The sequence below is a fragment of the Oncorhynchus kisutch genome, unplaced genomic scaffold, assembly GCF_002021735.2.
Source record: "Oncorhynchus kisutch isolate 150728-3 unplaced genomic scaffold, Okis_V2 Okis03b-Okis08b_hom, whole genome shotgun sequence".
Classification (NCBI taxonomy): domain Eukaryota; kingdom Metazoa; phylum Chordata; class Actinopteri; order Salmoniformes; family Salmonidae; genus Oncorhynchus; species Oncorhynchus kisutch.
This window is the reverse complement of record NW_022261980.1, coordinates 7,242,246-7,268,988: the sequence shown is the minus strand read 5'-3', so window position 1 is coordinate 7,268,988 and position 26,743 is coordinate 7,242,246. Positions and strand designations below refer to the sequence as shown.

Here is a 26,743-nt window from a genome sequence, read left to right as displayed (position 1 = left end):
CAATTAGAAGGAAATGCTTACTCATAATTGGTTAAAATGATGCACGCCAATGATGTCATTGGAGAAAAAAAATATTGCAAATTTTTTTACTACATAAAACATAGAAACGCATCATTTTCACACGTGGTGCTGTAGATGATGAAGTTGAAACATTATGAAATGTCCCTTTAATTCAAGTACACCAGTCATAAGGCTTACAGAAGTTATGTAGCTATAAATTATGAGGCGTGTGTCTGTGCGAGTGGACCCCAGTGCAGCCAGGGCACATGCTGTGTCCCATACCCTTCTCTGTTTGTATCCTGTAGTGTGTGTGCCTAGTGCTGGTAGTACTGTCCTGCATTCAGTAGCTAGCTCTGCTAGCTTCCACTCTATATGACTGCCTTCTGTCCCTCAACCCTTTAGTCTACAGTGGTGCCTTCTGTCGCTCAACCCTTTAGTCTACAGTGGTGCCTTCTGTCCCTCAACCCTTTACTCTACAGTGGTGCCTTCTGTCCCTCAACCCTTTACTCAACAGTGGTGCCTTCTGTCCCTCAACTCTTTAGTCTACAGTGGTGCCTTCTGTCCCTCAACCCTTTAGTCTACAGTGGTGCCTTCTGTCCCTCAACCCTTTAGTCTACAGTGGTGCCTTCTGTCCCTCAACCCTTTAGTCTACAGTGGTGCCTTCTGTCCCTCAACCCTTTAGTCTACAGTGGTGCCTTCTGTCCCTCAACCCTTTAGTCTACAGTGGTGCCTTCTGTCCCTCAACCCTTTAGTCTACAGTGGTGCCTTCTGTCCTTCAACCCTTTAGTCTACAGTGGTGCCTTCTGTCCCTCAACCCTTTAGTCTACCGTGGTGCCTTCTGTCCCTCAACCCTTTAGTCTACAGTGGTGCCTTCTGTCCCTCAACCCTTTAGTTGACAGTGGTGCCTTCTGTCCCTCAACTCTTTAGTCTACAATGCTGCTACTTCTTGTCTGCCTGCACTGAACATAGACACATTGACATTGTGATTCAGCCATATGAACTGTATACTCCTAGATAACCAAATATAGCCTTTTTGATTCCTAAACACACTTTAACATAGTGTAACTTCTAGCTTCCATGCTGACAAAGCAGTAAAGACATTGATTCATTTCCTTATGAGCGTCAATACCAACTGCAGGGGCCCCATACCAATTGACGGAAATGTGTGTCAGAAAAATTACTCAATGTTCAAATTCTTGATTACTCATTCAGAAATGCCCTCACTCCAAATGTAAATGTAACACTGTCAAAGGGGACATCACTGGTGACATCACTGGTGACATCACTGGTGACATCACTGGTGACATCACTGGTGACATCACTGGTGACATCATGATCTCCTACAGCTGACAGCGTGTGAAGGAGGGGAAATAGCCTGCAGGTTAACTCTGTCACCGTTAGTCAAACTCACCCTCCTAGAACCACAACGGATCACACCTCTGACCCCAACTGCAGTTTGAATGTAGTGTATATCCTCTCTCCTGAACGTCTGGCAGGTATCTCTCTTGTAGTCTGCTGCTCTTCATTCTTCCTGCTGTCTAATCTGTCTTTTCTCTCTTTCTTTTTTCTTTCTTTTTTTCTTCTCTTTTGTTTTGCTTCCCAAGGGCATGATGCCGCTGCTCCCTGTGCAGTTTTGTGCAGTGTGGATAGTTTTAGCTTTCTGCATCACCCTGTGCATCAGAGAAGTTTAGAGATCCTGCAGAGGTGCAAAGAGGAGAAGTACAGTAAGACTGCATTTCCCACAATACCCCTCTCTCCTCACGTTCATGCAACTGTGAGGGGTAACCGTAGGGGTGAGGTAGACCAACAGCATCAGACCAGAGACATTTTAGTAAATAAACATTGTGATGGAGTTGAATTATAGCACTCTTTAGATATCATTTTTGTGAGGGGGAACTAATTTAAAACCCCAAGATCTCTTGTTTACTCTTCATTAAAATCATTAGTTTAGTTCCATAGCATTTGTCATCCACCTGTACTGTCTAGATATTTAGTAGGTGAACCAAGAAGGCATAATGTTTCTATTCATCCTTCCATTAAATTAGATGCTTGTTGGTCTCCTCTCCCCCTCCCCCAATCTCTGCATGTACCTGTATGTGTCTTAACAGCCAGTCTTGCATGTGATCTAGTATGGGCCTATGCTAGTCCCCCCCCCCCCCCGTCCCCCCACACCTTCTCACTAACTCTGTGTTTGTGGGGCGACCCAGCACTGAACGGTCCTGTTAGCATGGTGACAGGCACTCTAACTTCCTGTTTAATCCAAGCTGTGGTCTGGGGTAAGACACAGTAACACCACTAGTCTCCACCACCACAGACACATGCAGTGTTGTCACCATGTTGCCCTGGTGGCCCTGGCCTGTTACCTTGCGCTGGTACCTGCTCAGGGGCGTAGATCAAGGGTCAACTCACTGGTCCACCATGTCACTAGTCTGCACCCCCCCACAACACACAGACACACCTCTAAATTAAATATAGAGAACATCTAGCCTATCAGAGGGCATGGTTGTGCTATTACCATATTGTTTGTTTATGCTAATCCTGTTACCATATTTCAATCATCTCAGATCTACTTGAAGTGCCCACAGGTAGGGTCTAGGGGCCGATCTGGACGGGTAGGGTCTAGGGGCCGATCTGGACGGGTAGGGTCTAGGGGCCGATCTGGACGGGTAGGGTCTAGGAGCCCATCTGGACGGGTAGGGTCTAGGGGCCGATCTGGACGGGTAGGGTCTAGGAGCCGATCTGGACGGGTAGGGTCTAGGGGCCGATCTGGACGGGTAGGGTCTAGGGGCCGATCTGGACGGGTAGGGTCTAGGGGCCGATCTGGACGGGTAGGGTCTAGGGGCCGATCTGGACGGGTAGGGTCTAGGGGCCGATCTGGACGGGTAGAGTGTCCATGTAAGGGATGGGGGTTGGGTTGGAGGGGTTTCCGTCCCTCCATCTCACACTCATGTAAATCTAACTAACCTATTCACACACAAACCAATAATATCACTCAATTGTTCTAGAAAAAATAACACATTCTTCAGGATTTTTCAATAATATCCCTCTTCAAAGTGTTCTAAAAAAATACACAAGGTTGTTCAACATCAAGTCCACACCAAGCACAGTTTTTAAGAGCTTGTAGCCAACTGTTTTTTCTTCTCTTTTTACCCTTCAACAGCGCGGGATATATATAACATACTGATGATACTGAAAACCAAATAGCATACAGCCTTGAACCAGTCTGAAATGAGTCGCTAGAATGTAGTTCACTTCAAATCACTTTCTCAGTGATGGGATGCTTTCTAGATGCTCTGTTTTCTCTCACTGTGTATGATTGGCAGAGGTTTCACGACTTGAAGATGGAATGTTGGTGTATGGATTACATCATCTCCTCTGCCAACTGTCATAAGCCAATCAGATTGAGGGAAACCCCACAGCTGCCAAAAACACAGCCGTCACAGTTATTGAAAAATGCTTTCCTGACAAAACCGGTTTGTTTTCTCCCATTGGAGGCCAACAATATCTCACTCAAATAGGTGCCTCTGAATTGAGTGTATGTATATTTTGGCTTCAGAGCTACAATGGTTCATTTAAACATGATCCAGAAGCATCCATTGTTCTTTTAAATGCAACAATTCAGCTCAATTATATTTGGCATGTTTGGATATTTGACCACAAAGTCATAGATTCTCCCCTCATGTATATCGTCATGCAATTCTTCATAGAATACCATCTTCTGAGAAAATAGATGTTTCTTGGAATATCAGGATGAATCATGGGTTTATATAAACATTTAGTTTTTGGGGAGTTAGAATCGTGGTTCTTAGTGTTGGACCTTCCCAATTATAAAAGGCATGTTTCCAATAACTGTCTTTAAGTGTTTGTCCATACAGTGAACTAAAACCTTTGTTAATCATTAGTCCAAACTAAACTGAGTAACGCTTCCAAAGTGGATCTTCCAGACTTCCATAATTGTCACAACCACGCTAACAGCCAAACTCACTGTGAACCTCCATTATGCTTAGCACTATATAACCCGGTTTAAATCAGACATTTGGATACATGTAACTGTCATTATGACATCATTACAACCAGAAACAGCCCAGTTCTGTCCACTGAGTTAGAACTGGTATTGTCCTGGGGTCTAACATTGGTCTGGGTTTGGCCTGGTCCATCTTTGCGTGTCCTCTCACCTTGTGTTCTCCTCCTTCCCTGTCTCTCCCGGCTCAGGTGTGGTCAGGAAGAGTCTACGAACACCGCTGTCGGACCTGCAGGGCAGCAACACGCTCAACGAGAAATCTCCACGGTAAGACCACCTGTGTACTGTACGGTGTATGCTGAGATATGTTGTAGCCTAGCGGTTAACAGCATTGGACCAATAACCAAAAGGTTGCTGGTTTGAATCCCTGAGCCGACTAGGTGAAAAATCTGTCTGTGCCCTTCTCCTGTAAGTCGCTCTGGATAAGAGTGTTTGCTAAATGACTAAAATGTTGATGATAATGTACTAAGGAGCGTCACTGCCCTGGAAACTCTGGAGTGTGTTCAGCAATGACGCTCCCCAGTACAGAAGAGGGTTGTTTAATAATGACGTTCCCCAGTACAGAAGAGAGTTGTTTAATAATGACGCTCCCCAGTACAGAAGAGGGTTGTTTAATAATGACGCTCCCCAGTACAGAAGAGGGTTGTTTAATAATGATGCTCCCCAGTACAGAAGAGGGTTGTTTAATAATGACGCTCCCCAGTACAGAAGAGGGTTGTTTAATAATGACGCTCCCCAGTACAGAAGAGGAGGGTTGTTTAATAATGACGCTCCCCAGTACAGAAGAGGAGGGTTGTTTAATAATGACGCTCCCCAGTACAGAAGAGGAGGGTTGTTTAATAATGACGCTCCCCAGTACAGAAGAGGAGGGTTGTTTAATAATGACGCTCCCCAGTACAGAAGAGGAGGGTTGTTTAATAATGACGCTCCCCAGTACAGAAGAGGAGGGTTGTTTAATAATGACGCTCCCCAGTACAGAAGAGGGTTGTTTAATAATGATGCTCCCCAGTACAGAAGAGGGTTGTTTAATAATGATGCTCCCCAGTACAGAAGAGGAGGGTTGTTTAATAATGACGCTCCCCAGTACAGAAGAGGAGGGTTGTTTAATAATGACGCTCCCCAGTACAGAAGAGGAGGGTTGTTTAATAATGACGCTCCCCAGTACAGAAGAGGAGGGTTGTTTAATAATGACGCTCCCCAGTACAGAAGAGGAGGGTTGTTTAATAATGACGCTCCCCAGTACAGAAGAGGAGGGTTGTTTAATAATGACGCTCCCCAGTACAGAAGAGGAGGGTTGTTTAATAATGACGCTCCCCAGTACAGAAGAGGAGGGTTGTTTAATAATGACGCTCCCCAGTACAGAAGAGGAGGGTTGTTTAATAATGACGCTCCCCAGTACAGAAGAGGGTTGTTTAATAATGATGCTCCCCAGGACAGAAGAGGGTTGTTTAATAATGACGCTCCCCAGGACAGAAGAGGAGGGTTGTTTAATAATGATGCTCCCCAGTACAGAAGAGGAGGGTTGTTTAATAATGATGCTCCCCAGGACAGAAGAGGGTTGTTTAATAATGACGCTCCCCAGGACAGAAGAGGAGGGTTGTTTAATAATGACGCTCCCCAGGACAGAAGAGGAGGGTTGTTTAATAATGACGCTCCCCAGGACAGAAGAGGAGGGTTGTTTAATAATGACTCTCCCCAGGACAGAAGAGGAGGGCTTCCGCTGCCCCCTAGAGCCCTGTACCCCCTAATTAACCCCATAACATGACATTACTGCCCCCTAGATCCCCATACCCCCTAATTAACCCCATAACATGACATTACTGCCCCCTAGAGCCCTGTACCCCCTAATTAACCCCATAACATGACATTACTTCCCCCTAGAGCCCTGTACCCCCTAATTAACCCCATAACATGACATTACTGCCCCCTAGAGCCCTGTACCCCCTAATTAACCCCATAACATGACATTACTGCCCCCTAGAGCCCTGTACCCCCTAATTAACCCCATAACATTACTTTACTGCCCCCTAGAGCCCTGTACCCCCTAATTAACCCCATAACATGACATTACTGCCCCCTAGAGCCCTGTACCCCCTAATTAACCCCATAACATGACATTACTGCCCCCTAGAGCCTCATACCCCCTAATTAACCCCATAACATGACATTACTGCCCCCTAGAGCCTCATACCCCCTAATTAACCCCATAACATTACTGCCCCCTAGAGCCTCATACCCCCTAATTAACCCCATAACATTACTGCCCCCTAGTGCCACATACCTCCTAATTAACCCCATAGCATGACATTACTGCCCCCTAGATCCCCATACCCCATAATTAACCCCAAAGCATGACATTACTGCCCCCTAGATCCCCATACCCCCTAATTAACCCCATAGCATAACATTACTGCCCCCTAATACCCCATACCCCCTAATTAACCCCATAGCATGACATTACTGCCCCAGTATACAGCAAGTGGCAAAAGACCACCCTTAGAACAATGCTTTTGTTGCAAGAGGGCAAGTCTTGGACTGTTACACAAGTCCTGCTAATATGATTTGGAGGAGGAGACACACAGACACACACACCTGCACACACACACACACACTCAGGGTTACTAAGTTAGTGCTAAAGCCCACATGCAGCTGTTTCCTGCATGATGTCAGGTCAGAGTTATGTGTTTCAGGAGACGGATAAATACTGGCTTTCGGTAGGGGTCTTCTCAGATGGACGCTACAGTACAGTACTGTCTGTGGTCCAGAGGGGTACTCTGAAAACAAACATATTCTGTAGCCGTTCCTCCTTGTGGCATACACAGCATTAGAGGAACATTGTTTAAAAACCTCTACAGGATCGTTGGGTCCCCCACGGGATGGTTGAGCTAAAGTAGGCTAGTGCGATTAGCATGAGGTTGTTAGTAACAAGAACATTTCCCAGGACATAGACATATCTGATATTGGTAGAAAGCTTAAATTCTTGTTAATCTAACTGCACTGTCCAATTTGCGATTACAGTAAAAGAATACCAATCTATTGTTTGAGGAGAGTGCACAGTTATGAACTTGAAAATGTATTAATAAACTGATACAAAAGTTTGAACAGAAATACAATGGTTCATTGGATCAGTCTAAAACGTTGCACACATTCTGCTGCCATCTAGTGGCCAAAATGTAAATTGCGCCTTGGCTGGAATAATACATTATGGCTTTTCTCTTGCATTTCAAAGATGATTGTACAAAAAATATATTTTAAACGCATGTTTTTTTATTATCTTTTACCAGATCTAATGTGTGTTATTCTCCTACATTAATATCACATTTCCACAAACTTCAAATTGTTTCCGTTCAAATGGTATCAAGAATATGCATATCCTTGCTTCAGGTCCTGAGCTACAGGCAGTTAGATTTGAGTATGTCATTTTAGGTGGAAATTGGATAAGGGAGCGGATCCTATTAAAGGGACAAGTATCCATATTTCAGAACTGGCAACTGAAACATGTCTTACTCATTTTCATATTTCTAGGGTTAGTCTCAAGTGTGGTCAGGGTGGAAACCTTATTTATTTCCACCAGGACATTTTGTTTATATTGCTTTAGTGCAATAATTGTAATTCCCTAGTCAACGGAGTTATCGGTCTCTAGTTTAAATCATCAAAACTTATTGGGAGGCCTATTTAAATTGGAAATATATCTCACCACTGGGTTTCAGGATTTACTCTGTTCTTTATATGAATTTTGGACGTGATTACTTCCTGTAGCTTGGCTAAAGTAGGTATTTTGGATCTCTTCCATGACTTCTATGAAGAGAAATCTAAACAGGTCCTGCTAAGTCCAAACCAAGAGAGACAGCCATTTATGCTCAGTCTTATTTTCAATCTGTCTCCACTGTCCAAACTATTCTTGGCTGGGAATGCACGAAACAGAGCAAAATATGCCATGTTTTCCCCCCTCTGTTTAGCCACAAAATATTGCAAAAACCATGGGATCCTAGACTGTGTCGTAAAAGCCAAATACTTTGAGACCTCAGTGTTGTTTTACTCTGACTTAGCAAATAAATACTTTGGTGTTCATAGTTTTTTTATTCAAATAAAACCCTAAGACAATGAGTAACCATTTTAATTTGGGTGACCACATCAAACGGTACAATCCGGAAACAAATGGCTTGCTTTGTTTCCCCTCATATTTAATGTAGAAGTGGTTTGTGTAACAAACAGTCTTCCATCTTTCGAGATGGAAGACTCCCAACAACACTACTGTACTGTAAGTCTTCACCTGATGCCACCCCTTGGACACGTGTCTAACCTCTGACCCCGTCCTGCTTGTAGGAAAGCCCCCACATTAGTAACATTATATATGTACTCCCGCATGGATACCGTGTTTAACGTGTCGTTGTGTGTGGCCACAGACCCAGTAGGAGGTGGTGTATAAATCATTATGGGTCAGAGTGTGAAAACAAACATCCCTCCCTGGCTGCTGGGATGGCTTACCGGGTGGAATCCATGATGGATATCCTTCTCCCCAGTCCTGATGGCTTACCGGGTGGAATCCATGATGGATATCCTTCTCCCCAGTCCTGATGGCTTACCGGGTGGAATCCATGATAGATGGCCTTCTCCCCAGTCCTGATGGCTTACCGGGTGGAATCCATGATAGATGACCTTCTTCTCCCCAGTCCTGATGGCTTGCCGGGTAGAATCCATGATGGATCTCCTTCTCCCCAGTCCTGATGGCTTGCCATGTGGAATCCATGATGGATGGCCTTCTCCTCCCCAGTCCTGATGGCTTGCCAGGTGGAATCCATGATGTATCTCCTTCTCCTCCCCAGTCCTGACACAGTAAACTACCAGTGGTTACTCAGGAGTGTCTTTCTCTCTCTCTCTCCTGACTCCTACCCTCAGGGCTTAAGGGGTTTGGTGTTAGGGGGTTTGGTGTTAGGGGTTGACCGTTAACCGACCCGAGCCGCTGTGTTGATAGAAAAACCTGCTGTTTGTTCAGGCGCTTGGCTAGGATGACCAGGGTTTACCTTGAGGCCTGAGGCTTTACACTGCTGAACCTATGGCTAGGATAGCATATCCCATTTGTAGTGGTGCTTAATATGTCTACAGGACATGAAATACAGTCAATGTTGGTCAAGCATTTTCTTATTTAAGCTTTTTCCCAGCTCCTTCCAAGTTGTCCAGCTAAAATGAAATCTCTATTTTCTCAAGGCATCTTTTTAACTGTGGATCATTTGAAACTTCCTAACCAGGGATGGTGTGGGCTGGAATGGACGTGGTGGGCGTCAGAGCCGCCTGTCATCCAGTGGGTCCAACACGGAAGAGGACGGAGGAATTTTTGTCAACTCCACCAGCAGCAAGCTCCTGGAGAGAGCCCACGGCATCCTCATGTGAGTGACTCAACATCTTAGTTTAACCTCTCTGGGATATTCGGGAAGGTAACGTCCCACCTCACCAACAGCCAGTGAAATTGCAGGGCGCCAAATTCAAAACAACAGAAATCCCATAATTAAAATTCCTCAAACATTCAAGTATTTTGCACCATTTTAAAGATAAACTTGTTGTAAATCCAGGCACAGTTTCTGATTTTCAAAAGGGCTTTACAACGAAAGCATACAACAATTATATTAGGTCAGCACCTAGTCACAGAAAAACACAGCCATTTTTCCAGCCAAAGAGAGGAGTCAGAAATAGAGAGAAAATGAATCACTAACCTTTGATGATCTTCATCAGATGACACTCATAGGAATTCATGTTACACAATACATATATGTTTTGTTCGATAAAGTTCATATTTATATCCAAAAATCTGTTTACATTGGCGTGTCATGTTCAGTAGTTCCACTTCCACTTCTCTTTAATGCAACCGCTGTGTCAGATTTCAATTTTTTTTTTTACAGAAAAAGCACACCATGCGATAATCTGAGTATGGCGATCAGACAAAAAAACAAGCCATACAGATACCCGCCATGTTGTGGAGTCAACAGAAGTCAGAAATAGCATTATAAATATTCACTTCACTTCATCAGAATGCACTCCCAGGAATCCCAGTTCGACAGTAAATTTTTGTTTTGTTCGATAAAGGCCATCATTTATGTCCAAATACCTACTTTTTGTTCGAGTTTAGTACACAAATCCAAACTCAGGAGGCGCAGGCAAGTCCAGGCGAAAAGTCATATTACAGTTCGTAGAAACATGTCAAACGAAGTATAGAATCAATCTTTAGGATGTTTTTATCATAAATCTTCAATAATGTTTCAACCGGAGAATTCCTTTGTATGTAGAAATGCAATGGAACGCAGCTAACTCTCACGGGAGCGCGCGAGACTGAGCTCATGGCACTCTGCCAGACCCCTGACTCAAACAGCTCTCATTCCCCCCTCCTTCACAGTAGAAGCATCCAACAAAGTTCTAAAGACTGTTGACATCTAGTGGAAGCCTTAGGAAGTGCAATATGACCCCATAGACACTGTATATTCGAGAGGCAATGACTTGAAAAACTACAAACCTCATATTTCCCACTTCCTGGTTGGATTTCTTTCTCAGGTTTTTGCCTGCCATATGAGTTCTGTTATACTCAGACATTATTCAAACAGTTTTAGAAACTTCAGAGTGTTTTCTATCCAAATCTACTAATCAAATCAAATCAAATGTATTTATTTAGCCCTTCGTACATCAGCTGATATCTCAAAGTGCTGTACAGAAACTCAGCCTAAAACCCCAAACAGCAAGCAATGCAGGTGTAGCAGCACGGTGGCTAGGAAAAACTCCCTAGAAAGGCCAAAACCTAGGAAGAAACCTAGAGCGGAACCAGGCTATGTGGGGTGGCCAGTCCTATTCTGGCTGTGCCGGGTGGAGATTATAACAGAACATGGCCAAGATGTTCAAATGTTCATAAATGACCAGCATGGTCGTATAATAATAAGGCAGAACAGTTGAAACTGGAGCAGCAGCACGGTCAGATGGACTGGGGACAGCAAGGAGTCATCATGCCAGGTAGTCCTGGGGCATGGTCCTAGGGCACAGGTCCTCCGAGAGAGAGAGAAAGAAAGAGAATTAGAAAGAGCATATGTGGGGTGGCCAGTCCTCTTCTGGCTGTGCCGGGTGGAGATTTTAACAGAACATGGCCAAGATGTTCAAATGTTCATAAATGACAGCATGGTCGAATAATAATAAGGCAGAACAGTTGAAACTAATTATATGCATATTCTAGCTTTTAGGCCTGAGTAGCAGGCAGTTTACTCTGGGCACCTTTTTATCCAAGCTACTCAATACTGCCCCCCAGTCCCAAAGAAGTTAACACTGGTCACCCACCCACCACCAGCACTGCTTAAGTTACTGTCAGGAATGACTTTCTGTCTAAAACCTCCTACACCACTCCTCTTTATGCCCTATTTTGGCCTGGTAGAGAAGACGCAGTGTAGATATTCTTCTAAGTCCCTAAAACCATCTGCTTTCTTTTACCAGGAGAAACAAAAACTACAAATCAAAGCCCACTCTTCCAAAGGTAAGCCACCTTGTTAAGCCACCTTGTTAAGCCACCTTGTTAAGCCACCTTGTTAAGCCACCTTGTTAAGCCACCTTGTTAAGCCACCTTGTTAAGCCACCTTGTTAAGCCACCTTGTTAAGCCACTTTGTGTAGCCACTTTGTGTAGCCACTTTGTGTAGCCACCTTGTTAAGCCACCTTGTGTAGCCACCTTGTGTAGCCACCTTGTGTAGCCACCTTGTGTAGCCACCTTGTGTTTAAACCGCTAGTGATGGTACTAGTGCTGACTCATACTGGCTGTGTGTTCTTCTCTGTTACCGCAGCACTTGCTTGACGTCAAGTCCCTAAAGTATCTCAGCAACCTGACGCTGCACGACCGCATCACCAAGTCCCTCCTCCACCTCCACAAGAAGAAGAAACCACCCAGCATCAGCGCTCAGTTCCAGGTCAGTCAGTCCCCCTTAGGCACACATCTAGGGTCAGTGTATCTTTCCCAAATCATGCCCTTAAAAATTAGAGCACGGGTACCAAACTTAAATCCTTGCGGGCCATGAGGCTGCTGGTTTTTGTTATATTTTTTAAATTCTTGTCCAATTACGCCCATTAAGACCAAGACAACAAAGTGAGGGGAGTTCCTAACTAATCAGTGACCTTAATTGATCAATCAAGTGCAAGGGAGAAGCGATGACCCGCTGGCCCTCGAGGACTGGAGTTTGACACCTGTGTATCAGGGGATAAAATACAAAACTGACCTCAGATCAGTGGTTAGGGGTGACATCTCTCTGCTACACATATCTGGGATGTGTATTGGAAGTGACCAGCTGAGTCCAGCTGACAGTATGGATGTTCTCTGGAACTCTGGGTGTTGTCCCATGAGCTGTCTGTTACAACCTCCTCCCTCTGCCTGTCCGCCCGCCCAGTGTCGGGTCCCAGCCTATGACGTCTTTTTAAAACCTTGTCTGTCTGTCTGTCCGCCCACTGTCAGGTCCCAGCCTGTGACGTCTTTTTACAACCTCCTCCCTCCCTCTGTCTGTCTGTCTGTCCGCCCACTGTCAGGTCCCAGCCTGTGACGTCTTTTTCTTTTTATCATCCCACCCAAAAGACAACGATGACATCATGTCTGGGTGGGGAAAAAAGTACAATTTTAATAGGCCATAAAAAGCATCTCTTGTCAAGAACATCCCCATGTCGCTGTTACTTTGGAAACTAGTGTGATCCCTGATGATGAATGTTCAGCTCAGTTGAGCAGATTTCACCATGTCAAAAAGAAAATAATAAAACCCATATGCTATTTTATATTAAAAAGATTCTCTGGCACTTTTGTATACTTTTTAGCCAGTAGTTCGGAAAATAGTGCTCCCGAGCCGAAAGTGTTCCCAGAAAATGGCGTACTACATCACATATGTGCTACACGTCATTGCTCTCGCCCTGCTGTGTGTTCATCATATGCATCTTGCCTGCTGTCTCATATGACAAGGGGCTGATGCTCATTGGTTGAACTCAAATTGCTGGACTACGTTGGGGGAAAATGTAGGGGAAATGATGCAGCACACCTTCCAGAAAGAACAGTTACTTTCAAACTAGCTTTAAAAATGACTTTGTAGTTGCCAAAGTGAAGGTAAATACTTAAATATGGAAGTCCCCAGCTTCTCTAAGACCAGCTGAGTAGGCTGATGAAACAGAAGGGGACATTGTCAACTCATCTCAGTTATGATCATCCCCTTTATCACAGCCGTAATCATCTCTCCATCCCCTCCCACCATCTTGTCTTTCTTAACTCCTCTGTTGTGTCTTTTCTCATGCCTGGCTGTCTCTATTGCTCCTGGCTCACAGTGGGGGAGGAGGAGTCCCAAATGACTGCCTATTCCCTACATAGTGCACTAGTTTTGACCAGGACCTGGAGTAGGGGGGGGGCATTTGGGACGCAGTATGGGAGTAAAGAGGCGTGACCACCCCCACAACAACAATCCCATATCCCCTAGCCCTGGCCTGTACTCTAACCCTCTCTGGCTGGCAGGAAGCCTGGGCAGAAGGCTGCGAGTGGTGACATCACTTCCCACATCCTGTTGTGTGGCTGATTGCTTTCATCTTCTGAGTGGAGTGGGATTCCTGTGCATTCCTGGCCACCGAAATAGCCACACACACACACACACTCTCATACACACACACACACCATACATACATACATACATACATATATATATGGTCAAAACTAGTGCACAATGTGTGTGTATATATATATATTGGTGGCTGACAAAATATTTTTTTGCCCCAGTGTGTGTGTGTATATATAAAAAATATTTAGTCAGCCACCAATATATATATATACACACATTGTGCACTAGTTTTGACCATATATATGTATGTATGGTGTGTGTGTGTGTGTATGAGAGTATGTATGTATGGTGTGTGTATGAGAGTGTGTGTGTGTGTGGCTATGTGTATATATATATATATACATACACACACACACACACACACACAGTGGGGCAAAAAAATATTTTGTCAGCCACCAATTGTAAGTTCTCCCACTTAAAAAGATGAGAGAGGCCTGTAATTTTTATCATGGGTACACTTCAACTATGACAGACAAAATGAGAAAAGAAAATCCAGACAATCACATTGTAGGATTTTTAATTAATTAATTTGCAAATTATGGTGGAAAATAAGTATTTGGTCACCTACAAACAAGCAAGATTTCTGGCTCTCACAGATCTGTACCTTCTTCTTTAAGAGGCTCCTCTGTCCTCTACCCGTTACCTGTATTAATGGCACCTGTTTGAACTTGTTATCAGTATAAAAGACACCTGTCCACAACCTCAAACAGTCACACTCCAAACTCCACTATGGCCAAGACCAAAGAGCTTTCAAAGGACACCAGAAACAAAATTGTAGACCTGCACCAGGCTGGGAAGACTGAATCTGCAATAGGTAAGCACCTTGGTTTGAAGAAATCAACTCTGTGGGAGCAATTATTAGGAAATGGAAGACATACAAGACCACTGATAATCTCCCTCGATCTGGGGCTCCACGCAAGATCTCACCCCGTGGGGTTAAAATGAGCAAAAATCCCAGAACCACACGGGGGGACCTAGTGAATGACCTGCAGAGAGCTGGGACCAAAGTAACAAAGCCTACCATCAGTAACACACTACGCCGCCAGGGACTCAAATCCTGCAGTGCCAGACGTGTCCCCCTGCTTAAGCCAGTACATGTCCAGTCCCGTCTGAAGTTTTCTAGAGAGCATTTGGATGATCCAGAAGAAGATTGGGAGAATGCCATATGGTCAGATGAAACCAAAATATAACTTTTTGGTAAAAACTCAACTCGTCATGTTTGGAGTACAAAGAATGCTGAGTTGCATCCAAAGGAAACCATACCTACTGTGAAGCATGGGGGTGGAAATATCATGCTTTGTGGCTGTTTTTCTGCAAAGGGACCAGGACGACTGATCCGTGTAAAGGAAAGAATGAATGGGGCCATGTGTCGTGAGATTTTGAGTGAAAACCTCCTTCCATCAGCAAGGGCATTGAAGATGAAACGTGGCTGGGTCTTTCAGCATGACAATGATCCCAAACACACCGCCCGGGCAACGAAGGAGTGGCTTCGTAAGAAGCATTCAGATGGACCTCACCCAGTCTGTTTCTTGTTGTCCGGCGCAAGAGAACCCAAGAGGACCCGTCTCTCTCCTCACCCCAACCCTCCATGCTACAGCAGCCAAGGACACACTAGCCTTTTATCCTAGACAGTCTTTTATTATGTGGTTAAAAAGGTTATAAAGATATGACAACAATTTATTCACACCAGACAAAAGCACTTCTCCCTGCTATAAAACAAGCCACAGTACACCAACAAAACCACTCCTCCCTGCTATAAAACCAACAAAGCCAATGTGCCGTCCGTGTATTTCTGTCTGTTTATACAATGTTTTAATATGTTTTTGGTGAAGTCAATGCCCTGGTATGTATTCACTAGGAACCAAACAGAAGCAAACGAAACAGGGAGGGGCCTACCTGAATTTGTCCAATAGAAATGTTTTCCGTTTGGAGTTAACAGTTTTTTTTATTTTTTTATAAACGTTTCGGACTAATGATGGCACCCCTGATCTGTCCTTCCACAGGCCTCTCTCAATAAGCTGATGGAGACTCTGGGCCAATCAGAGCCCTACTTTGTCAAATGCATCCGTTCTAATGCAGAGAAGCTGCCCCTGCGCTTCAACGAGGGCCTGGTGCTCAGGCAGCTCCGCTACACGGGTATGCTGGAGACCGTACGCATCCGCCAGTCAGGCTACAGCATCAAGTACACCTTCCAGGTAAGCAGTTTTATACAGATGCACAGACACGTACTCACACACACACACACACACACAAACTAAAAAGAAACATCCTCTCACTGTCAATGAGTTTTTCATCAAACTTAACATATTTGTATGAACATTACAAAATTCAACAACTGAGACATAAACTGAACAAGTTCCACAGACATGTGACTAACATAAATTTAATAATGTGTCCCTGAACAAAGGGGGGTCAAAATCAAAAGTATTAGTCAGTATCTGGTGTGGCCACCAGCTGCATTAAGTACTGCAGTGCATCTCCTCATGGACTGCACCAGATTTGACTGTTCTTGCTGTGAGATGTTACCCCACTCTTCCACAAAGGCACCTGCAAGTTCCCGGACATTTCTGTGGGGAATGGCCCTCACCCTCAGATCCAACAGGTCCCAGACATGCTCAATGGGATTGAGATCCGGGCTCTTCGATGGCCATGGCAGAACACTGAAATTCCTGTCATGCACAGAACGAGCAGTATGGGTGGTGGCATTATCATGCTGGAGGGTCATGTCAGGATGGGTACCACATGAGGGAGGAGGATGAGGAGAGGAGGAGGATGTCTTCCATGTAATGCACAGCGTTGATTTCCTGCAATGACAACAAGCTCAGTCCAAGGATGCTGTGACACACTGCCCCAGACCATGACGGACCCACCACCTCCAAATCAATCCCGCTCCAGAGTACAGGCCTCGGTGTAATGCTCATTCCTTCGACGATAAAAGCGAATCCGACCATCACCCCTGGTGAGACAAAACCGCGACTCGTCAGTGAAGAGCACTTTTTGTCCTGTCTGGTCCAGCAACGGTGGGTTTGTGCCCATAGGTGACTTTGTTGCCGGTGATGTCTGGTGAGGACCTGCCTTACAACAGGCTTAGAAGCCCTCAGTCCAGCCTCTCTAAGCCTATTGCGGACAGTCATAGCACTGATAGAGGGATTGTGCGTTCCTTGTCTAACTCGGGCAGTTGTTTTTGCCATCCTGTACCTGTCCCACAGGTGTGATGTTCGGATGTATCGATCCTATGCAGGTGTTACACGTGGTCTGCCACTGCGAGGATGATCAGATGTCCATCCTGTCTCCCTGTAGCACTGTCTTCGGCGTCTCACAGTACGGACATTGCAATTTATTGCCCTAGCCACATCTGCAGTCCTCACGGCGCTGTGTAGCATGCCTAAGGCACGTTCACGCAGATGAGCAGGGACCCTGGGCATCTTTCTTTTGGTGTTTTTCAGAGTCAGTAGAAAGGTCTCTCTAGTGTCCTAAGTTTTCATAACTGTGACCTTAATTGCCTACTGTCTGTAAGGTGTTTTTGTCTTCTCGACCGTTCCACAGGTGCATGTTCATTAATTGTTTATGGTTCATTGAACAAGCATGGAAAACAGTGTTAAAACCCTTTACAATGTAGATCTGTGAAGTTATTTGGATTTTTACGAATTATCTTTGAAAGACAGGGTCCTGAAAAAGGGACATTTCTTTTTTTGCTGAGTTTATATACACACACGCACACATACACAAACATATATACATACATGCACACACACTCTCATCCCTAATTTACCCCATCTACCGGGCTGTCTCACATCGTAGACATTAGTCAGTGTTAATCTGCCCGTCTTCTCTCCTAGAAACACTCACATCGTAGACATTAGTCAGTGTTAATCTGCCGGTCTTCTCTCCTAGAAACACTCACATCGTAGACATTAGTCAGTGTTAATCTGCCGGTCTTCTCTCCTAGAAACACTCACATCGTAGACATTAGTCAGTGTTAATCTGCCGGTCTTCTCCCCTGTAAACATGAAACAAAGAGGTGCAAGTTTCAGTCACTCATTAGCGACGACGTTAACATTTTCCTTCTGTCCAAAGGTGGTGTGGACTCGAGCCCTGGTGCAATTTCCTCTATTCCTCAGTAACCTCCGAGTCATGTCCTCTGTTGCTAAGTAACCTCCGAGTCAAGTCCAACATCTGAGTCATTGTTTCCACTTCTTTCTGTGTTTCAGTTGGCTTGGTGATTGGGATCAGTTGTATGCAACTTATTGTGCTATTCATTGAGCAAAACAATGGCGTCTGCTGTAAGAAATGACTTGCTTGCGATTTGAAGTGGTGGCCATATTGTCTCGAAGACTAAGTTTGATGTTTGTATGATAGTATTGTGGGACTATTAGGACAGTGCTCTTAAGTTAGGTTGCATTTGAATATGACTAGTTGGGTACAGTAATGTCACAATAATGTTATAGATTGTCTAGTGTCTAGCTTGTTACTGTACTTTTAGCAACTCCTTCAGTTTTATAGTAGCATCACCTTTTATTTTCGTGTATTGCTTGTCCTGTAAGGAACCGTTGAACTAGTGTTTACAGCTGTGGAAGCCAAACATTAGATCACCGGGAGAAACCACTGTGATGGAACGTTTGTAATACACAACCTTGACGGTGAAACGAAGGAATGCCCCGCCCGTACGCTCATTAACTTACTCACAACACAAGCTAGTTTTAGCCTCAGCCTGACATTGTCATTTATCTGAATTCCCCTGACAGATTAGAGCTGCAGTCCTCTGTGATGATGAAAAATATCTGGAGCGCGTGTCATCTTCTGAAGACTGTCCTGAGGTCATGGTGGAGAACAGGGCCTCTATAGTCTGTAATGAAACACTCGGCCCTGTGGGGGTAATTGTAAAAACACAGCATGTGTTTCCCAGTCAGTCAGCCACACCCCTACAGCTTTCACCGGTTTCCCAGACTGCCCTACTGTGTTGACATCAGACAACGGGCCTCCATTTGGAGGAGTGGGAGAGTGAATCTTTTTTTGATGATGTTAGTTAGTCTCCCTGTAAATATCACCATGGACTATCCCTAAAACCACATGTGCCCCGAACTGGATCTTGTCCTCAGACTAGCTGGTGATGTCACTTAGAAATGAACAGCTCCAATCCTCAGGGGCTGCAGTGTTTTGTGCTCCCTGCGACAGATTCAGACCAAAGGAGAGAAGGCCAGTCAAACAGCTGATCAGTACAGTGCCATAGAGAAGAGTCAACCAGTAGAGACCGTGGCCGTTGAGGACCTCCGCCGACAGTTATAATAACCGTTTTTTGTGTGTGTTTCTCATTTTCCCTCTACTTGCCTGGCAGGATTTCATCCGCCACTTCCGCGTGCTGCTACCCGAGGGCACCAGTGCCACCCAGGAAGGCATCGGACAGTATCTGGGCCAGGTGGACCTTGCTCCCGATGGATACCAAGTTGGCAAAACCATGGTACTATTCACCCTACTGCCTGTCACTATAGTATATTTAAACCATGGTACTATTCACCCTACTGCCTGTCACTATAGTATATTTAAACCATGGTACTATTCACCCTACTGCCTGTCACTATAGTATATTTAAACCATGGTACTATTCACCTAGCTGCCTGTCACTACAATATATTTAAACCATGGTACTATTCACCTTGCTGCCTGTCACTATAGTAGATTAAAACCATGGTACTATTCACCCAGCTGCCTGTCACTACAGTAGATTAAAACCATGGTACTATTCACCCAGCTGCCTGTCACTACAGTAGATTAAAACCATGGTACTATTCACCCAGCTGCTTGTCACTACAGTAGATTAAAACCATGGTACTATTCACCCAGCTGCCTGTCACTGTAGTATATTTAAACCATGGTACTATTCACCCTACTGCCGGTCACTATAGTATATTTAAACCATGGTACTATTCACCTAGCTGCCTGTCACTGTAGTATATTTAAACCATGGTACTATTCACCCACTAGTCACTATAGTAGATTAAAACCATGGTACTCTTCACCCACTAGTCACTATAGTGGATTAAAACCATGGTACTATTCACCCAGCTGCCTGTCACTACAGTAGATTAAAACCATGGTACTATTCACCCAGCTGCCTGTCACTACAATATATTAAAACCATGGTACTCTTCACCCACTATAGTCACTATAGTAGATTAAAACCATGGTACTATTCACCCAGCTGCCTGTCACTACAGTAGATTAAAACCATGGTACTATTCACCCAGCTGCCTGTCACTATAGTAGATTAAAACCACGGTACTATTCACCTAGCTGCCTGTCACTATAGTAGATTTAAACCATGGTACTATTCACACTACTGCCTGTCACTATAGTATATTTAAACCATGGTACTATTCACCCTACTGCCGGTCACTATAGTATATTTAAACCATGGTACTATTCACCTAGCTGCCTGTCACTGTAGTATATTTAAACCATGGTACTATTCACCCACTAGTCACTATAGTAGATTAAAACCATGGTACTCTTCACCCACTAGTCACTATAGTAGATTAAAACCATGGTACTATTCACCCAGCTGCCTGTCACTACAGTAGATTAAAACCATGGTACTCTTCACCCAGCTGGCTGTCACTACAATATATTAAAACCATGGTACTCTTCACCCACTATAGTCACTATAGTAGATTTAAATCATGGTACTATTCACCCAGCTGCCTGTCACTACAATATATTAAAACCATGGTACTCTTCACCCACTATAGTCACTATAGTAGATTAAAACCATGGTACTATTCACCTAGCTGCCTGTCACTATAGTAGATTAAAACCATGGTACTATTCACCCAGCTGCCTGTCACTACAGTAGATTTAAACCATGGTACTATTCACCCAGCTGCCTGTCACTACAGTAGATTAAAACCATGGTACTATTCACCCTACTGCCTGTCACTATAGTAGATTTAAACCATGGTACTATTCACCCAGCTGCCTGTCACTATAGTATATTTAAACCATGGTACTATTCACCCTACTGCCTGTCACTATAGTATATTTAAACCATGGTACTATTCACCCAGCTGCCTGTCACTATAGTAGATTTAAACCATGGTACTATTCACCTAGCTGCCTGTCACTGTAGTATATTTAAACCATGGTACTATTCACCCACACTAGTCACTATAGTAGATTAAAACCATAGTACTACTCACCCAGCTGCCTGTCACTACAGTAGATTAAAACCATGGTACTATTCACCCAGCTGCCTGTCACTACAATATATTAAAACCATGGTACTCTTCACCCACTATAGTCACTATAGTAGATTAAAACCATGGTACTATTCACCCAGCTGCCTGTCACTACAGTAGATTAAAACCATGGTACTATTCACCCAGCTGCCTGTGACTACAGTAGATTAAAACCATGGTACTATTCACCCTACTGCCTGTCACTATAGTAGATTAAAACCATGGTACTATTCACCCAGCTGCCTGTCACTACAGTAGATTAAAACCATGGTACTATTCACCCAGCTGCCTGTCACTACAGTAGATTAAAACCATGGTACTATTCACCCAGCTGCCTGTCACTATAGTAGATTAAAACCATGGTACTATTCACCCACTATAGTCACTATAGTAGATTAAAACCATGGTACTATTCACCCAGCTGCCTGTCACTACAATATATTAAAACCATGGTACTCTTCACCCACTATAGACACTATAGTAGATTAAAACCATGGTACTATTCACCCAGCTGCCTGTCACTACAGTAGATTAAAACCATGGTACTATTCACCCAGCTGCCTGTCACTACAGTAGATTAAAACCATGGTACTCTTCACCCACTATAGTCACTATAGTAGATTAAAACCATGGTACTATTCACCCAGCTGCCTGTCACTACAGTAGATTAAAACCATGGTACTCTTCACCCACTATAGTCACTACAGTAGATTAAAACCATGGTACTATTCACCCTGCTGCCTGTCACTATAGTAGATTAAAACCATGGCACTATTCACCCAGCTGCCTGTCACTACAGTAGATTAAAACCATGGTACTATTCACCCAGCTGCCTGTCACTATAGTAGATTAAAACCATGGTACTATTCACCCAGCTGCCTGTCACTATAGTATATTTAAACCATGGTACTATTCACCCAGCTGCCTGTCACTATAGTATATTTAAACCATGGTGCTATTCACCCAGCTGCCTGTCACTATAGTATATTTAAACCATGGTACTATTCACCCAGCTCCCTGTCACTATAGTATATTTAAACCATGGTACTATTCACCTAGCTCCCTGTCACTATAGTATATTTAAACCATGGTACTATTCACCTAGCTGCCTGTCACTATAGTAGATTAAAACCATGGTACTATTCACCCAGCTGCCTGTCACTATAGTAGATTAAAACCAAGAGGAAGGGATAAAATTGAAACTTTTTGGTCAAGGTATCAACAATTGTATCCAATTGTCTTGTTTTCTCTAGTATATTGTACGAGGATATGAGGATATGAGGATTTGTCACAAGGCACTGATCTGTTTTATTTGACAAATTTAGACTAGCCTTATCTATAGAAACGTTTGTGGCCAAATGCACATCCCTAAAACACAGGTGCTGGGCTAATGAACTATACTACAACAGAACAGACATGCCTTGCATTGTCCTTATAGTTAGAAGAAAAAATGGTCCGACATGTTTGTCTTGATGAGTGGTAGTTGACCATCAGTTTCAGTCACCACAGGGGGGGTGGAGATTCGGCCCTGCTTTAGGTTATTGAACTTAGTTAAATAGAGAAACAGAAAAATAAGGAGCAGTGACATTATATTACCAGCACTGTAGTCTTTCTGAGAGACAGGATGTTATAAAGAACATACCCTAAGAATGGACAGTACCTCTGACACACACAGACACACAGACTGTTAGATGGGTCCAGCACTATTCCTTTGGTTTGATGTCTATAATTAGCAGCCCATAGCTCCCATACCTGAAAGTCTTGTTGCTCCTGTGTTTGGTCATCCAGGGAGGGGGAGGTCCATACTTGAACAGTGAGAGTGTGTATATGTGTGTGTGTATGATGTGCCACTCATTGTGTCCACTGTCAGGTGTTCCTGCGGGAGGTGGAGCGTCAGCGACTGCAGGCGTTGCTTCACAGGGAGGTCCTGAACCGTATCGTCACTCTGCAGCGCCGCTTCAGGGCCCTGCTGGAGAGGAAACACTTCACCAGGATGAGACTGGCTGCCACAACTATCCAGGTAACCACCATTCCCTTATAGCCTCATCACCCAGGAGTAGTCTCCTTCTTATAGCCTCGTCACCCAGGGGCAGTCTCCTTCTTATAGCCTCATCACCCAGGGGTACTCTCCTTCTTATAGCCTCATCACCCAGGGGCAGTCTCCTTCTTACAGCCTCAACACCCAGGGGAGTCTCCTTCTTACAGCCTCGTCACCCAGGGGCAGTCTCCTTCTTATAGCCTCATCGCCCAGGGGTACTCTCCTTCTTATAGCCTCATCACCCAGGGGCAGTCTCCTTCTTATAGCCTCATCACCCAGGGGAGGTCTCCTTCTTATAGCCTCGTCACCCAGGGGCAGTCTCCTTCTTATAGCTCTCATCACCCAGGGGCAGTCTCCTTCTTATAGCCTCGTCACCCAGGGGCAGTCTCCTTCTTATAGCCTCATCACCCATGGGCAGGGACAGTCTCCTTCTTATAGCCTCGTCACCCAGGGGCAGGGACAGTCTCCTTCTTATAGCCTCGTCACCCAGGGGCAGGGACAGTTCCTTCTTATAGCCTCATCACCCAGGGGCAGGGACAGTCTCCTTCTTATAGCCTCGTCACCCAGGGACAGTCTCCTTCTTATAGCCTCATCACCCAGGAGCAGGGACAGTCTCCTTCTTATAGCCTCATCACCCAGGGGCAGGGACAGTCTCCTTCTTATAGCCTCATCACCCAGGGGCAGGGACAGTCTCCTTCTTATAGCCTCATCACCCAGGGGCAGGGACAGTCTCCTTCTTATAGCCTCATCACCCAGGGGCAGGGACAGTCTCCTTCTTATAGCCTCATCACCCAGGGGCAGGGACAGTCTCCTTCTTATAGCCTCGTCACCCAGGGACAGTCTCCTTCTTATAGCCTCATCACCCAGGGGCAGGGGCAGTCTCCTTCTTCTAGCCTCGTCACCCAGGGGCAGGGACAGACTCCTTCTTGTAGCCTCGTCACCCAGGGGCGGTCTCCTTCTTATAGCCTCATCACCCAGGGGCGGTCTCCTTCTTATAGCCTCATCACCCAGGGGCAGTCTCCTTCTTATAGCCTCGTCACCCAGGGCAGGGACAGTCTCCTTATAGCCTCGTCACCCAGGGGCAGGGACAGTATCCTTCTTATAGCCTCGTCACCCAGGGGCAGGGACAGTCTCCTTCTTATAGCCTCGTCACCCAGGGGCAGGGACAGTCTCCTACTTATAGCCTCGTCACCCAGGGGCAGGGACAGTCTCCTTCTTATAGCCTCGTCACCCAGGGGCAGGGACAGTCTCCTTATAGCCTCATCACCCAGGGGCAGGGACAGTTCCCTTCTTATAGCCTCGTCACCCAGGGGCAGGGACAATCTCCTTCTTATAGCCTCGTCACCCAGGGGCAGTCTCCTTCTTATAGCCTCGTCACCCAGGGGCAGGGACAGTCTCCTTCTTATAGCCTCGTCACCCAGGGGCAGGGACAGTCTCCTTCTTATAGCTTCGTCACCCAGGGACAGTCTCCTTATAGCCTCATCACACAGGGGCAGGGACAGTTCCCTTCTTATAGCCTCGTCACCCAGGGGCAGGGACAGTCTCCTTCTTATAGCCTCGTCACCCAGGGGCAGGGACAGACTCCTTCTTATAGCCTCGTCACCCAGGGGCAGGGACAGTCTCCTTATATCCTCGTCACCCAGGGGCAGGGACAGTCTCCTTCTTATAGCCTCATCACCCAGGGAAAATGAGTAGGCACAGGGCACCAACCCTGGTCCTGCTACAGTGGTATGAAGGCTTTTGTTTCATTACAGTTAAATGGTCCTGTTACAGGGGTATGAAGGCTTTTGTTTCATTACAGTTAAATGGTCCTGTTACAGGGGTATGAAGGCTTTTGTTTCATTACAGTTAAATGGTCCTGTTACAGGGGTATGAAGGCTTTTGTTTCATTATAGTTAAATGGTCCTGTTACAGGGGTATGAAGGCTTTTGTTTCATTATAGTTAAATGGTCCTGTTACAGGGGTATGAAGGCTTTTGTGTCATTACAGTTGCATGCAAACAGGGTCTTGGTTAGTTGAATCAGGTGTGTTAGCGCCGGGCTGGTAGAAAGTCTGTACACCCTGTTCTGTGGCTCTCAGCACCATAGTTGGTGACATTAACTGTGTAAATGATCTATAGTACATCCAGGCTTGATACGTAGGAGTTTGTTTGTATATGTGATATTTATTTAGTATTTAGTACATGGATTTAAGTGGGAAGTTATGTTATTGAACTGAGGCAGGAATGCTTCTCATCCCAATGTTGTGTGTCAGTCCTCATCTGTGCAATCTTGCTCAGCCCGGTTTTGATGGGCCAGCAAGATATTTAATTTGTATGTGTTATGGAGGGATGTTTAGATTCAGAGCTCTTTCAGTAATCCTACAAAACCCCACAATTTATTTTTGTGGAAAATTCTGTGAATTATCAAAACTATTTCTCTTGACCGTTCCTCAACTTTGTTTTGGATGTCATTCAACTTTCACGATCACAATCTAAGACTTATGCCAGATATTTGATCCTAGTAATTATGCAATTGTTGATTCAGTTCCGTTACAGTATCCAGCAGGAACCAAACACTAAGTCCTTTCATAAACAGGGACATTGTTGTACTAGAGAAGTTGGCTATGAATGGGAATGGATGTAACACACCTCGAGGATCGGTACTTCAGGGTTTTCAGTTGGCCTGCTTTGCTTTACATCTTTGGCTAATTCACACCAAGGTCTCAATCACTTATATTGATCAACGAGCACAGTTGGGGAGGTGATTAGTAGAGAGCTGTGGAGCCTGGTTGGAATGAAACCCTGCAATGGCACTCCAGGATCAAATCAAAATTAAATCCATGTTTATTGGTTGCGTCTAGAGTTGGACAGATATTTTGCGGTTGCAGCAAAATGCTTGTGTAACTAGAGGCTAACAGTGCAGCAAAATGCTTGTGTAACTGGAGGCTAATAGTGCAGCAAAATGCTTGTGTAACTAGAGCCTAATAGTGCAGCAAAATGCTTATGTAACTAGAGGCTAATAGTGCAGCAAAATGCTTGTGTAACTAGAGGCTAATAGTGCAGCAAAATGCTTGTGTAACTAGAGGCTAATAGTGCAGCAAAATGCTTGTGTAACTAGAGGCTAATAGTGCAGCAAAATGCTTGTGTAACTAGAGGCTAATAGTGCAGCAAAATGCTTGTGTAACTAGAGGCTAATAGTGCAGCAAAATGCTTGTGTAACTAGAGGCTAATAGTGCAGCAAAATGCTTATGTAACTAGAGGCTAATAGTGCAGCAAAATGCTTGTGTAACTAGAGGCTAATAGTGCAGCAAAATGCTTGTGTAACTAGAGGCTAACAGTGCAGCAAAATGCTTGTGTAACTAGAGGCTAATAGTGCAGCAAAATGCTTGTGTAACTAGAGCCTAATAGTGCAGCAAAATGCTTATGTAACTAGAGCCTAATAGTGCAGCAAAATGCTTGTGTAACTAGAGCCTAATAGTGCAGCAAAATGCTTGTGTAACTAGAGCCTAATAGTGCAGCAAAATGCTTGTGTAACTAGAGGCTAATAGTGCAGCAAAATGCTTATGTAACTAGAGGCTAATAGTGCAGCAAAATGCTTGTGTAACTAGAGGCTAATAGTGCAGCAAAATGCTTGTGTAACTAGAGGCTAATAGTGCAGCAAAATGCTTATGTAACTAGAGGCTAATAGTGCAGCAAAATGCTTATGTAACTAGAGGCTAATAGTGCAGCAAAATGCTTGTGTAACTAGAGGCTAATAGTGCAGCAAAATGCTTATGTAACTAGAGGCTAATAGTGCAGCAAAATGCTTATGTAACTAGAGGCTAATAGTGCAGCAAAATGCTTATGTAACTAGAGGCTAATAGTGCAGCAA

The 26,743-nt window shown here is 44.6% G+C and overlaps 1 protein-coding gene across 11 annotated transcripts in view; it reads left to right on the top strand.

The window, feature by feature from the left end:
- The window catches only part of myo9aa (myosin IXAa), a 189,905-nt gene that overhangs the window by 127,442 nt on the left and 35,720 nt on the right, over window positions 1-26,743 (top strand). For 10 of the 11 annotated variants that reach the window (XM_031812861.1, XM_031812856.1, XM_031812866.1 and 7 more), the window contains 8 exons: window positions 1,605-1,724; window positions 4,213-4,288; window positions 9,271-9,408; window positions 11,486-11,525; window positions 11,829-11,951; window positions 15,626-15,817; window positions 18,958-19,080; window positions 22,725-22,874. In XM_031812861.1, coding sequence (XP_031668721.1) covers window positions 1,605-1,724; window positions 4,213-4,288; window positions 9,271-9,408; window positions 11,486-11,525; window positions 11,829-11,951; window positions 15,626-15,817; window positions 18,958-19,080; window positions 22,725-22,874 — 962 coding nt within the window. The remainder of the gene's footprint in view (window positions 1-1,604; window positions 1,725-4,212; window positions 4,289-9,270; window positions 9,409-11,485; window positions 11,526-11,828; window positions 11,952-15,625; window positions 15,818-18,957; window positions 19,081-22,724; window positions 22,875-26,743) is intronic. The other variant, XM_031812864.1, reaches the window with a different exon arrangement.